This window comes from Dama dama, chromosome 3 (genome assembly GCF_033118175.1).
Source record: "Dama dama isolate Ldn47 chromosome 3, ASM3311817v1, whole genome shotgun sequence".
Classification (NCBI taxonomy): Eukaryota; Metazoa; Chordata; class Mammalia; order Artiodactyla; family Cervidae; genus Dama; species Dama dama.
The window spans coordinates 43,370,966-43,383,210 of NC_083683.1; the positions used below are offsets into that span (position 1 = coordinate 43,370,966).

Below are 12,245 nucleotides of genomic sequence, written 5' to 3' on the forward strand. Positions count from 1 at the left end.
CAGAGCTGAAGCAGGGGCACTTGGGTGCACTGGTGGCTGTGAAGAGTCCGGAGGGAATTGGGAGATCGGAGACTGAGTGCTCCCTGAGTGCGAGCCCTTTAAGCATCAGCTTCCCCATCTATAAAATGGATTCTATGATGCTATTAGTTTTGGGGTGGAGTGGCTAGAGCTGGAGGCCCAGCTGTCTGGGAGAGGCTGGAAAAACAGGGACTCAGGGAGAAGGGGCCTGGGAACAGAGCACTCACTAGATTCCGGATGTGTAGACAAGCTGCATGGACTGGTAGATCTTGAGGAAGGGCTGGAAACCTAGTGGGGCGACAAAGAGAAGGTACATGAAGGGTGTTGAGTGGAGGGGGGACAGCTCCCCCCCCCCCCCAGAGCACATTCCAGGCAGACTCACCTGCACTAGGTTCAAAGGCTGGCAGCACGGGCACCAGCACGTAGTGCAGGAAGAGAGGGCTGCTGTTCATGCGGATGGAGCCGGACAGCAGACCACTGAAGTAGGTGATATACCTGGTGGTAGGATGTCATGGTGGACGTAAGCCCCTTCCAGATCTTGATCTCACGTGATATAGCAATGGGCCCTGATTATCCCGTGAGTCCCTCTTTATCGCAAGACTCAGCTTTATTTTCTGTATAGCTCTCGCTAACATCCAAAACGATCTTGTCTATTTATTCATAGGTTTATCACCTTCTACCCCACCAGCACGTAAATAAGCCCCAAGAGACCTAGGGACCTTGGATTGTTCTTTTCAGCACTTGACACAAGCCCTAGCACACAGGAGGTGCTCCAGGAAGGTGTGCTTCATGAATGAGATAAGCTTGGCCTTGGCAGCCACGGAGGGACCTGCTCGCTTGGCCCATCCCCACCCAGGCTGCTCACCGGCGCTGGGAGGGCTGCAATTCCGCGGCAACCTTGTCTTCACAGAACTTCCGCATGGTAAGGGTCGCCAGCGCCTGGTCTGCCCTGGGGAGAGGGGGGCCAGTGTGGGGGCTAAGGGGGTGGTTTAGATCCTGGTCTCCCTTTCCTAAGCTCCAGGGGAGGGAAGAGAGGTGTGATTCCCCACAAGTCTAGAGGAAGTCCAGAGTGGTGGTGAAGAGGACTAGAAACCCCACAAGCAGTCACTTTACTAGTTGTTGGACCACAGGCAACTGTTCCCTGAGCTTTAGTTTCTTCCTCTGTAAAATGGGACAATAAGACCATGCTATGGGCTGAACTGGGGGCTTTCCCGGTGGCTCAGTGGTAAAGAACCCACTTGCCAATGCAGGAGACCCGGGTTCGATCCTTGGGTCGGGAAGATCCCCTGGAGAAGGAAATGGTCACCCACTCCAGTATTCTTGCCTGGGAAATCCCATTGCAGAGGAGCCTGGTGGGCTACAGTCCATGGGGTCGCAGAAGAGTCGGACATGACTTAGCGACTAAACAACAACAACGGGTTGAATTGTGTCCCCCCAAAAGATATGTACCTCAGAATGTGACCTTATTTGGACATAGGGTCGTTGCAGATGTAATTAATTAAGATGTTATACTGGAGTAGGGTGAGCCCTTAATCCAATGTGATTGGTGTCCTTAGAAGAAGAGAAGAGACACAGACACACAGACACACAGGAAGGCCATGTGATGACGAAGGCAGAGACTGGAGTGATACATCTCTAAGCCATGGGACACCAAGGGCTGTTGGCTACCACCAGCAGCTGGGAAGAGGCCACTCCCAGAGTCTCAGTGGGAGTGTGGCCCCACTGACACCTTGATTTTAGACTTCTAGCCTCCAGAACCGAGACAACAAAGTTCTGTTGTCTTAAGCCACTTAGTCTGTGGCACTTTGTTATAGCAGCCCTAGAAAAGTGGTGAAGTATAAGTGAGAAAAAGGAGGTGGAAAGCTCAAGTTTATAGTAAATGGCTCTGAACCCTGAGGTGGGCTTCAGAGGAGGGGGACTCGTCAAGGGCCAGCTGGAGGGAGGGTCCCTGGGGAAGGGGGGACTTGGGGCTGGAGCACTTACCCTGCAGAGATCTTGCTGTAGTGCATGTAGGCAGAGACGATGACCCCAAGCTTGCCCTTGCTCCCCTGAGGACAAAGAGGGATAGAGGGCTTGCTGGGGTCCTTTGCTGAGGGTCCCCAGTCCTGTAAACCTGAAATTCCAGCTCACCTTGCAGTACAATACGACCACGTGCTGAGGGTCAGCGCTGAGCCAGGTCTCCATGGCTTTGCAAATGGAGCACAGCTTGTCTAGGGGGGGTGCGTGCAGCTCAGGCCAGCCAAAGTCCTGGACCTGAGGGGTACAGGGGCGGAACTGGGGCTGGTGGCCACCAAAGAAGAGGTGGATGGGGTGGAAGAGGGATAGGGTTTAGGTGCCTGGAGACAAGGTCAGGGCCCTGTTGCTTGTGTTGATGACAGCCTCAACTCTTTCCTCACCTAGATGATGGGTTGATACCTGCTGCACCATGCTTTGGGCTGTCTCAAGTCACAAGTCATATGGGCAAGTGTCTCAGAGTAAAGTAGATGCCAAGTGCTACTATTAATATTGAGAAGGCTGGGGGTGATGGTTTTAATTCTCTCCTACCTTCGGGTTTAGCCGGGTCAGGTCATGTCTTTTCTCTGAAAGGTTGAAGAGCTGCAAGTAAAGTGGGGGCATTAGGCGAAGTGACCCCTGGCAGCGAGGTGTGGTGATTCTTGGAGGTGTTACCTGCTGTGACCCTAAGTAAGGGTCTTTCTCTAAAAGGAGGAAGTGACTAAGGCCCGGCCTAACTTTGACAGCCGCATCAGTTGTCTGCCTTCGAGGTCTGCTCCCTGGAGCGTCCGGGGCCCCGCCCACTCGGGGCCCTGCCCCCACAGGTGTGACGTCAGGGAGCCACCGGGCCCGTCTGGCCCTCCCATTGGCTGACTGAAGCAGGTCTCGCCTCTCACCAGGTACTTGTCGCGGTGCTTGGATTGCAGCACGTGAGCCAGCTCGCGCAGGTGGCCCCGGTGTCGCTGCTCGTCTGGCCGCGCGGGGAAAGAGGCGGCCAGGATCCGCTCCGTCACGTAGGTGAGGTCCAAGTCCCAGCGGCGCTCCATGAGCGGGTCCAGGCTGAAGCTCCTGGGGAAGAGAGGGAGAAGCTGTGTTAGGAACGGGGCGGGGAGAGGGTGTGGGGCGGGCACCGGGAGGCTGGTGTGATGGAAAGGTGTCTGGCCGACTACAGGTGAGGCCTCCTGGGTCCTAACCTTTTGTGGATGGGGCTGTCCTGGAGAGCTTTGTTGAGGGGAACTGCCCTGGGCTGAGATGTGGGGTATGAGGAAAGGGCTCATATGCGACCACACCCCGCACCCTACTTACCTGGGCAGGGTGCTGCGCTGCTTTGAGTGGTTCAGAGACTTGGTGGATCCCTGGTGGATGAGATGAGATTTTGCACACATCTTTTATGCCCCTCACTCTAGGCCTCCCCACTCCAGAGTTCCATGAATTTTGCTCCAGGAGAGACCTAGGTCCTTAGTCCCAGAGCTATCTGCTTCCGCCCCCCACCCTGCAGCATCACCTTACCAGGTGCTCTATGCGCCTCACAGGGGCGGTGTTTCTCCGCTAGAGGGAGAGGGGGGAGGAAAAGGGAGCGGTTAGGGAAGGGGCAAGGACCAGTCTGGGCCTGGGGGCAGTGGGAGGGCTTGTGTGTTTCCCTGTGAGGGCTGTATTAGGTGGGGCAGGGAGAGAGGGAGGAGTCCTAACCCTGAGCAGGCCCAAGACACAAGGGCAGAGGGCTCAAAAAGTTTTCCACTCTCTCAGGATGGCCACTATGCACAGCAGTCCATTCAAGGTAACTTCTTGGGGCCCCGTCTGTGGCCACCAGACCTCTGGACACTGCAGCCAGGTTCTTTGGATCCCCCACCCCATCCCAGAGCACACTCACCAGCTCCGCGGGAGGCAAGGCCTGACAGGACGAAGTCACCTGGAAGGAGACTGGAGTGAGGAGCTGAGCTGCTAGTGAAATGGGCTCTCCTGGGCTTAAGGATGGGGCCACCCCTCAGCTTCAGCAAGAAGGTGGAGGGGCTGTCAGCAGATGGACACAGGCTGCAACTGAGGTTCCTCTATTTAAGGGAGCCTCCCCTCTGGCCTCTCGGTCTCCCACCCCTGGGCCCCCAACATGTTACTCTTGGCTCCCAGCCCCCTGCCCACACAGACCCCCATTCATCCAGCTGCAGGGCAGGAGTTATATATAGAGCCATGCAGGCAGGCCATGGCCAGGGACAGACACTGGCCTCTTTCACCGGGAGACCCCGCCCCTGGGCACACAGCTCCCCAAAGCCAGCTCTAAGGCCCTAGGACCCCTCACACTGCAGGAGGAGAACTAGGGCACCCCAGAGATGGGGCTGTCTCAGGTACCCAATGGATAGTGGGTGCTGCCTCCATCTTGCATCTTCTGCCCAGCCTTTCCAAGGCCCAGGAGAAGACCCACTCAGGCATCCTGAGGACCCTTCCCCAGGGGGAAGGCACAGCCCATCCGGCCACCAGTCTCTGCTTTGACCCCCACCCACCCCACCCTTCCTCCTCCTCGTTCTCCTCCTCCTCCCCACCCCCCATCCTCGCGCCAGCTGCAGCCTGGGCACAGCACCAAGACAAACGTGCTGTCTTGCTGTCCACCCGCCTGGGTCAGTCCTCCAGGGGGTGGAGTAGGGTGGTTCTTAAAGGGCCCAATACAGTACCCCCTGTTACCCAGCAGGGGTTCCCCAATGAAGAGAGGGGTGGAGGGGAGGAGAAGCCCATTTCAGAGGAGGAAGGGACCCCAGGCCCCCCTCCCGACATCAGATTACCCACCTTTGCTTCACATTTTCTGTGTGTTGCCACCTTGCAGACTAGAGGGGATGGAGGGGAGGAGAGGTGTTAGCAGGGGCCTACTGGGGCAATGGAAGGGGTGGCTCTCTTGTCTCCCCAGGTCCTGGAACTTCCCGGACTCCAGCTGTACTGAGCTGGCTGGAGTCCGGGAGCAGGGGCAGAGTTCAAGGGAAGCACAGGGCAGTGGTGCGCTACTGCCCAGGCCAGGAAGTAGGGGGTCCAGGGGTGATGTTCTAGGGTGGGTGCGGGTGAGGAGGAAGGGACAGGAGGAAGGCATGGAGGGAAGCCTCCAGTTCCAGGTCAGGCAGGAGGGTAATTTAGAGTTCTAGGCTTCCTGGGGTGCTGGGGGAGCAAGGGCTGTTTGGAGGGGAGGCAGTTCCTCTTGGGCCCCATGGTGCCCAGCCCAGGGGCAGCACACGCAGTACATGCTCTGTTCTGGGGTCTGCCTGCTGAGGGCTGTGCAAGCCAGTGGCGCTGGGTGATGCTCTCAGAGTTACAGCCTAGGGCGGGACACCTCACCTCTGCATGAGACGCCTGTCCCATCGATGGTCACCTTACACACGGCACAGACAGGTGGTTTCTTCCGGAAGACCTTCTCCCGGAAGCTATGTGGCTCAGCTTTCCTAGGCTGATGGGCGGAGGAACAGACAGGCAGACAGAGATGTCAGTTCCCATGGGTCCATCTCCAGGACTGGGCCAGGCCTGAGTGCAGCACTTTTTCTGTCTTCTTCCATCCTGATATAGCCCCCAAACTTGTCAAACGCACTTGGCCACAGCTGTTTCCAAGCAGTTATAGTGCTTGTCCTCCACAGTGCGTGGAACCTGGCTCCTTGCGTCACCCTAGCTGGGTCAGCTCCTCCCCAAGGGATCACTTAGGCCCCTCACGTGGCCCTGGTGTGTGATACCCTTGTGGTCACTGTTACCCAAACCCTAGAGCTTCCGTTCTGGTGTGGGGGGGTGGTGTTCCCTGACTCCTCTATGAAGGCAACCTGTTTCTCCTCCCATCTTGCCCTCCCTACCGGGAGGCGCCTCTAAAAAATAAACAGGGAGGGGGTCAGACATGAATGTAGGGTGTCAGTCACGAGCACCCAGATGACCCAGAGGAGTGTCCTCAGCCAGGCCTGCTTCCTTGGCTCCCACTGTCCCCCTCCTCCCAGCAGCTGACACGCCCTCCTCCCCCCCACTGTCAGAACAACATGTTTACTCATTGTGCACCAAGGCGGCAGGCAGCAATTGTGTAAGGAGGGGGCGGTAATGCTGGAGGGAGAGGCAGATGGAGGCATGACATGGAAATATTTAGCTGCCTTACTGCTCCAGGATGTAGTAAGCACCCAGTCACTTGAGAAGGTTCAAGAGGGATTCCAGCATTGAAGGGGGAGAGGGTGGACCCGATGCTTTCCGGCCTCTCCCCTCCCAGAGTGCAGTGAGCGAGGAGGCTGGGATGTCCCCTATGGCCCAGGACTATCTTTCCCATTCGTCCATCCTCTGGGGACCATTTACCTCCTTGTCTCCTCTCCTACCTATGTTTCTTCTCCTCTGGCATTCAAGTTCCTGCCTCCCTCCCCCACAGTACTGTCTCATGTTTCCCTGAGATGCCTTTTGGAGGGGTAAGGCTGAAAAAAATGTGGGGAAAGGCAGGGATGGGGCCTCTAGGCCCCCCACCCTGGGGATGCAGGCAGCACCTCTGGTCTCTTGGCTGTCCCTGAAGCTGCTGGATTTAACCCAACTTGAACTCTTCTGGATTGGACCAACTCTGCCAGACCCACTAGGAAACTTGGGTGCATTTTGGTATTAATGGCACAGGCAGATGATGTCAGTGGAAAGCAAGTCAAGCCCCCTTGTTTAAAGCACTTCTGAGACCTGGCCGCCTCCCTTCCTTCCTTCGCCACCCCTACCCCATTTCCCCTAAACTTCTTAGCTTAGGGAAGTCTTCTCCCGGGTTCCAAACTAGTACCTGGGAAGGTCCTCCCATAATGTATACGTCCGTGCAGGGCTGGCCTGGGCTAGGGCAGGGAAGATGACAGGGGAGCTGATGAGGATCTGCTCTCACCCAGACTTCTGCTGCTCATGTCACAGCCCTGGCCGCTCCAAACAGACAGTAATGAGGGGATACAGGACTAGGGGAGAAGGCTGAGGAAGCTGAAACTGGGACGAAGCTCTGGCCGGAGTTCTGGCCCCCTCCCCCACTGCCCACACCTCCACCCCCACCTCTGCCCAGTCAAGGGCACTCCTACCCTGCTGGTGGCCCGGCTGCTGTCCCTCCTCCCCAGGGCTCTGAGCAGCCTCTCCACAGGGCCGCTGGACTTCATGGTGTCTGGCTGCCTGGGGTGCTGGCCTTGGGGCCCGAACAATGCTGGGGCCTGGCCCGGGGCTTCCTGGAAGCGGCCTGGCGGAGGCAGCCGCTTCCCTTGGGTGGAGAGTAGGCTGTCTGGCTGGTGTGAGGAGAAGCCCAGCCCTGGAAGTGGAGGGGAGTGCAGGCGGGAAGGGGGCAGGTCGCTGCTCCAGGAAGTGGTGGTGGGGGGAGGATGTGGGGGAGGCCAGGAGATCAGATTCCCAGGATCTACCCTGCTGGGAGTGTCAGCCAAGGATCTCTTGCCCCCACCCTGATCCTGCTCAGGAGCTGCCCCCAGGCCTGGGATCTACCCTATCGGGGGATCTGTGGGATCCTGAGGTCCAGCCCCCAGTGGGGCGGGACAGGGGCGGGGTGGGAATTTAGGTCTCAGGGCCCTGGCTCTAGGGCCAGAGGGGAACGCCTCGTCCCTGCCAGGCCAGCCTCTCGGCCTGAACTCTCAGGCTCTCTGGGGACCTTCTAGTGGAAGGGAGGGGGAGCTGGGAATTGCTGTCCCAGCCAGTTCAGGACCTGGACTGCATCCTGAGGGTCGGCTTTCTGCCTCAGTTTCACTAGTTGTGAAGCAACAGGAAAAGGAAAACATGCACTGGCCCCTTGCCCCCACCATCTACACTGAAAGGCCAAATTCCAGCCGAGACTGCTCTGCCCACAGGAGCCAGTTATTCTGCCCTAGCCCAAGGCATTTGAGGCCCTTCTCCTGAAAGCTCCCCAGCTGCCCTGCTCCGGATACAGTCCTTCACTCACCCACTCCCTGGGTCCCTAGCTCCTCTTTGGAGCCTTGCCACGTGGGCCCTCCTCCTTGCCATCCAGCCCTCCCCCCACCCCAAGCCTGAGTACTACCTTCATGGCTCCCCCAGCTCTGCTCTCCTTCCTCAGCAGCTGTCCCAGGGCTGGAGGGCTGGACAGGCGGCCCCCCTCCCAGCACATACTCCACCCCCCTCCGCGGGCCTCTTGCCTCCCTCTGGGAACACAGCCAGCTTCCTGTCCCAGGAGTTAAGGGAAGGAGGTGGACTGGGGCATTCGAAAGGGGGGGGGGGGGTAGTAATCTTCCAAAAAATGTTAGGGGTTAACAGCCTGGGGGTTCTCAGCCCCAAGTCTTGGATCACAGCCCCCCCAGAGCAGTCCAGTGGAACAGTCCAGCTGCTTGAAAGAATGTGCAAATGTGTGCATCCTGCCCCCCCACCACGCCCCCCAACATTTGCACTGTAGTTACTGAATGTCCCAGGGCTCTGGCAGCTCCCCCAGCTCTGGCTTCTCCCACTAGGTCCTCAGCCTCCCCTCTCCCTCTCCCTCCCCCATGCCCATCAAGGTTGGTCTAACCCTGCCTCCTCTGGGATGAGCCCACTCTGGACACTTCCTTGGGCTGGGCCTAGCCCGAGACGTCTCCCTTGAAGCTCTAATTCCCCTTCCAGGTCAGAAAGTCTGTCCCCAGGGTACCTTGGCCAGAGGGAGGCCTAACTAGTAACTGGAGAGGGGCACTGGCTCTGCAACCCACTCCGACCTCCAGCCCTGGCTGGGTCCCAGGACATTCCGGGCCCCTGGCCAGTGTGGGCAATCGGGCCCGGCATGGTCCAGTCCCCAGCTCTGCTGGCAGCAGGTGAGGTGCTGTGGTGGCGGTGTGGGCGTGGGTGGTCTTTCTCCCCTCCTACTGCAGTTGCCCTGACCAGGACTCCTCGAGCAGGCTTGTCTCTACTTCTGCTGCCTCCGCAGGGGCTGAAAAGTCCCCTAACTTGACAACTCCCCAGACCTCCTCGGACCCTCGTTCTTAACCTCGTGGATGGCTCACTAGCCGCTGTGTTGGGTGGCCAGGGAAGATGGCTTTGAGTCCCTCCCCACCCTGCGGAGCACCTCTCAAGTGAGATGGCAGTGGGAGAGCGCTGAGCCCGCTGCTAGTGCTGAGAGGAAAAGCAGCTCCCTGGGGCAGGCTTGGGAAGGCCAGGCCAGAGCCCTGGGACCCTCACCCTCTTCCAGCCCGCAACTTTCCCGAGCCTGTCAGCCTCTCCCCCAGCCTGGCCCCCTCTCACTCCGAAGCCCTGGGTTTGTTTGGAGAAACCCCTCCACCCACACCCCCCCTTCCTGGAAATAGCTGTGGTTGGATGCGCGGCTGGGAGCCCAGCCGCGGAGGAGGGGTGAGGCCCAGGGAAGGAGACAGGAGGGAAGGAGGGGTGCGCGAGAGTGCCCAGGGTGATCTGGGAAACTGACGATGGAGGCCGCACGTGCCTCGGTTTCCCCAGATGTGAGGTGGAAAAGGAAAACCCTGACACGCACTCTCCCCGGCCAGTTCCCGCCCAAGTCCCGGGCCTGCGGGGGCGGTGCGCGTGCGTGGCGGGACCGAGCGGCGGCGAGTGCTCTCCCGACGCGCGAAGGCGAGACGGCCGGCCGGGGAGTGGCCGTGGGCTGGCCCCGCCCCCTGGTCACCTTTCCGGCCTCAGTCGGCCGCGGCCCCCGGCCCCCGACCCCCGACCTGGCGCGCCCGCTCCGCTCCCCGCGCCCATTCGCCCCTCGCAGCGGCCCCGCGCCCCCTGGCGACCACCACTGGCACTGCCCGCCGCGCCGTGACGCACACGCCGCCGCCCTCCCGCCCGGCGCCTCGCGGCCACTCACCTGCGGGGGGCGCCCGGCGGGGCGGGGGCGCGGCGGGGCGGGGCAGCAACAGGGGGAGCCCCCGGGCCAGCCCATCCCGCCCCGGGCCCGCGCCGAGCGGACGCTGAGGAGGCGGAGGAGGCGGGACGGGCGCGCCGCGCTCGCCCCCGCCGCTCCCCGCGCCGCCCTCTGCTCCCTCCCGCGCGCTCTCCTCCCTCCCTCTTTCCCTCCTTCCCGGGCTCCAATCCCCACGTGCCGCCCGCTCCCCGCCCCTCCTCCTCCGTCTCTCCTCCCCACCTTCTCCGGCGAGTCCACGCGCCCAGGAGCTGGGAAGGAGGCATGCGGGGACTGGCAGAGACCCTCGGAGACCATGCGGGGAGAGAGGTGGACACGGAGAACACAGGAACAGGAAACAGAGCCCCGCAGAGACTGATTCAGAGGGAGACAGCAAAGAAACTTAGAGCCAGCAGAAGAAAAGCTGGAGAGAAGGCACCAGAAGCAAGGGCGGACTGCCTCAGCCTCTTTCAGTCCGGCCCCTTCTCAGGAGTGTATTTGAGAGTGGGCTTGACCCCCAGATTAGGGGCCACCCGCGGCCTGGCCTAGCGAAGCTAGCGCCACCTTCACACCGGGGCTTCAGACGAAGGCACCGGGTGTCGCTTGTGTCCCAAGTCCCTAGACACACTTCCCTGGTCCTCTGTCCCACGGGAGACTTCTCTCTCGGATGCCACTTATGCTCCCCCAAAGAACTCAGAGCTGAGGACCTCCAGGTCAAGTTCAACCCCGCCCCCCATCCCCAACCCCAAGCCACTCCAGTGAGCCCAAACATCCCCCTGCTTTGGACCTGGCCTGTCCTGTTCTCTAGGAGAATTCTGTTTAAAAAGTCTTCACTTTTGGTACTTCCCTGGCAGCTCAGTGGTTAAGAATCCACACTTCCATTACAGGGGGCATGGGTTCGATCTCTGGTTGAGGAACTAAGATCCTGCATGCCACTCAATGAGGCCAAAAAATAAATGAAAATAATTAAAAAAAAAAAAAAGTCTTCACTTTTGACTCGAGTTCCTGGCTTCCCAGTGGACACGGAAATTCATTCTAACCTCATTCACTACTTCTGCAGTGTCTGGATCTGGTACTAGATTGGCACTTGGAACTGATGCTCTGGGGTTGGTTTGCGTCTTGCTGTCCTGGAGGGGAAGGTAGAGGGAAGGGATATCTTTCTAGAAGCTCAGTCTATTCCCATTCCCAGATTCCCCACTGTTCTTTAGCAGTGAGCGGTTCCTGAAAGTGTCTCCCTCTTTCCCTCTCCCCTTTGGATTTTCCATGATGAAAACTGGCTGGGGGGAGGGGGGAGGGGTCAGGCCTCAATGCCCAGCGCCAAGCACTACGGCCCTCTGTTCCTTACTGGCTCATCTCTCATCTGGGTCTTTTCTGTGCTCATCTAGCCTTTGGCAAAAGCTGAGAAGTCTGGTTCTGATTACGAGAGAGTGGAGCACCTGATTCTAATCTGGTGGCAGTGAAGAGGTTGGGAAGTGGTGGATGGTGACAATGCAGGGCCCCCAGAGGCTGGCATTTGGGAGGGGTGGGTGTGGCTGGGACCTGGGAACCTTGAACTTACTGCTCTTGACTGAGTAGTTGTCCAACAGGCAGTCTCAGGGCGGCAGGAGTCACCGGGCTTTGGAGAAAGGGGTGGAGGATTGGAATGGAGCAGGGGAGGGAAGAGATCGGAGGCACTAGGAGAAGGGGAGGGGCTAGAATTCGGAGAAGGACAGGCATCCGAACTACTGGGGGAGGGGTAGGGCTGAAGATCATTCAGTGTATTTTGGCCAGATCTGATTATGTAATCGAGATACCAGAGATACGAAAATTCACTCACTTCTTTGGAACCTAAGGCTAGCTCTTACAAAATCTTGTCTCTTCCAGAATTTGTTAGGGTCTTTGGCTGGGCCCTGGGATGCACACCAAAGGGGATAGGTTCTAGAGGTACCAAAGGAGAGACTGGGACTCAGAGAAAACATCCTTGATTGGATCCCCGAACGGTGGGCAGGGCTAGAGCCTTATACTCATGCTGGTATTGCTGCCCCTAAGAGAAACTTTTTTGGCAGGTGTGGGGGGGCATGCTGCCCAGCCAGCAGGATCTTAGTACCCCAACCATGGATCAAACCTGGCCTCTGGCAGTGAAAGTGCCAGGTCCTAACCACTGGACAACCAGGGAATTCCCACTAAAAGGAACTTTTGAGGTGCCAAAGAATTGGGGGAGGGTCATAAGATGGGCAGCTGAACTTGCAGCTCAGGGGAAGGGAGCTGCAGGAGGGATGCTGAGGAAGATGGAGAGTGAAAAAATAAAGGTGGCGGCTTGAAGAGGGTGAAATTATAATGGGTGGCATGGGGGGCCAGCCAGGCATCCTGACTACCATACCAGCTGAGAGCAGAGGGAACTTTAGAAAAGAAGGGAAAAGGGAGGGAAAAACCAGGATGGTTTCAGTGAAGGTCAATCAAGTTGAAGAACACCTTC

General features: G+C 58.8%; 1 protein-coding gene across 4 annotated transcripts in view; it reads right to left on the reverse strand.

The window, feature by feature from the left end:
• Positions 1–9,832, reverse strand: part of TNS2 (tensin 2) — a 16,369-nt gene extending 6,537 nt beyond the window's left edge. Inside the window, exons 1-13 of one of the 4 annotated variants that reach the window (XM_061127310.1) lie at positions 9,758–9,832; positions 5,323–5,431; positions 4,786–4,823; positions 3,881–3,919; positions 3,520–3,558; positions 3,316–3,365; positions 2,907–3,078; positions 2,563–2,613; positions 2,149–2,271; positions 2,002–2,066; positions 884–967; positions 401–513; positions 246–306 (exon numbers count right to left, since the gene is read on the reverse strand). In XM_061127310.1, the coding sequence (XP_060983293.1) occupies positions 246–306; positions 401–513; positions 884–967; positions 2,002–2,066; positions 2,149–2,271; positions 2,563–2,613; positions 2,907–3,078; positions 3,316–3,365; positions 3,520–3,558; positions 3,881–3,919; positions 4,786–4,823; positions 5,323–5,431; positions 9,758–9,832 (1,019 nt within the window). Of the gene's footprint in view, positions 1–245; positions 307–400; positions 514–883; positions 968–2,001; positions 2,067–2,148; positions 2,272–2,562; positions 2,614–2,906; positions 3,079–3,315; positions 3,366–3,519; positions 3,559–3,880; positions 3,920–4,785; positions 4,824–5,322; positions 5,432–7,037; positions 7,266–7,993; positions 8,051–9,757 lie in introns of those variants that run through there. The other 3 variants (XM_061127291.1, XM_061127318.1, XM_061127302.1) reach the window with 3 other exon arrangements.
• Positions 9,833–12,245: the final 2,413 nt, after the last annotated feature.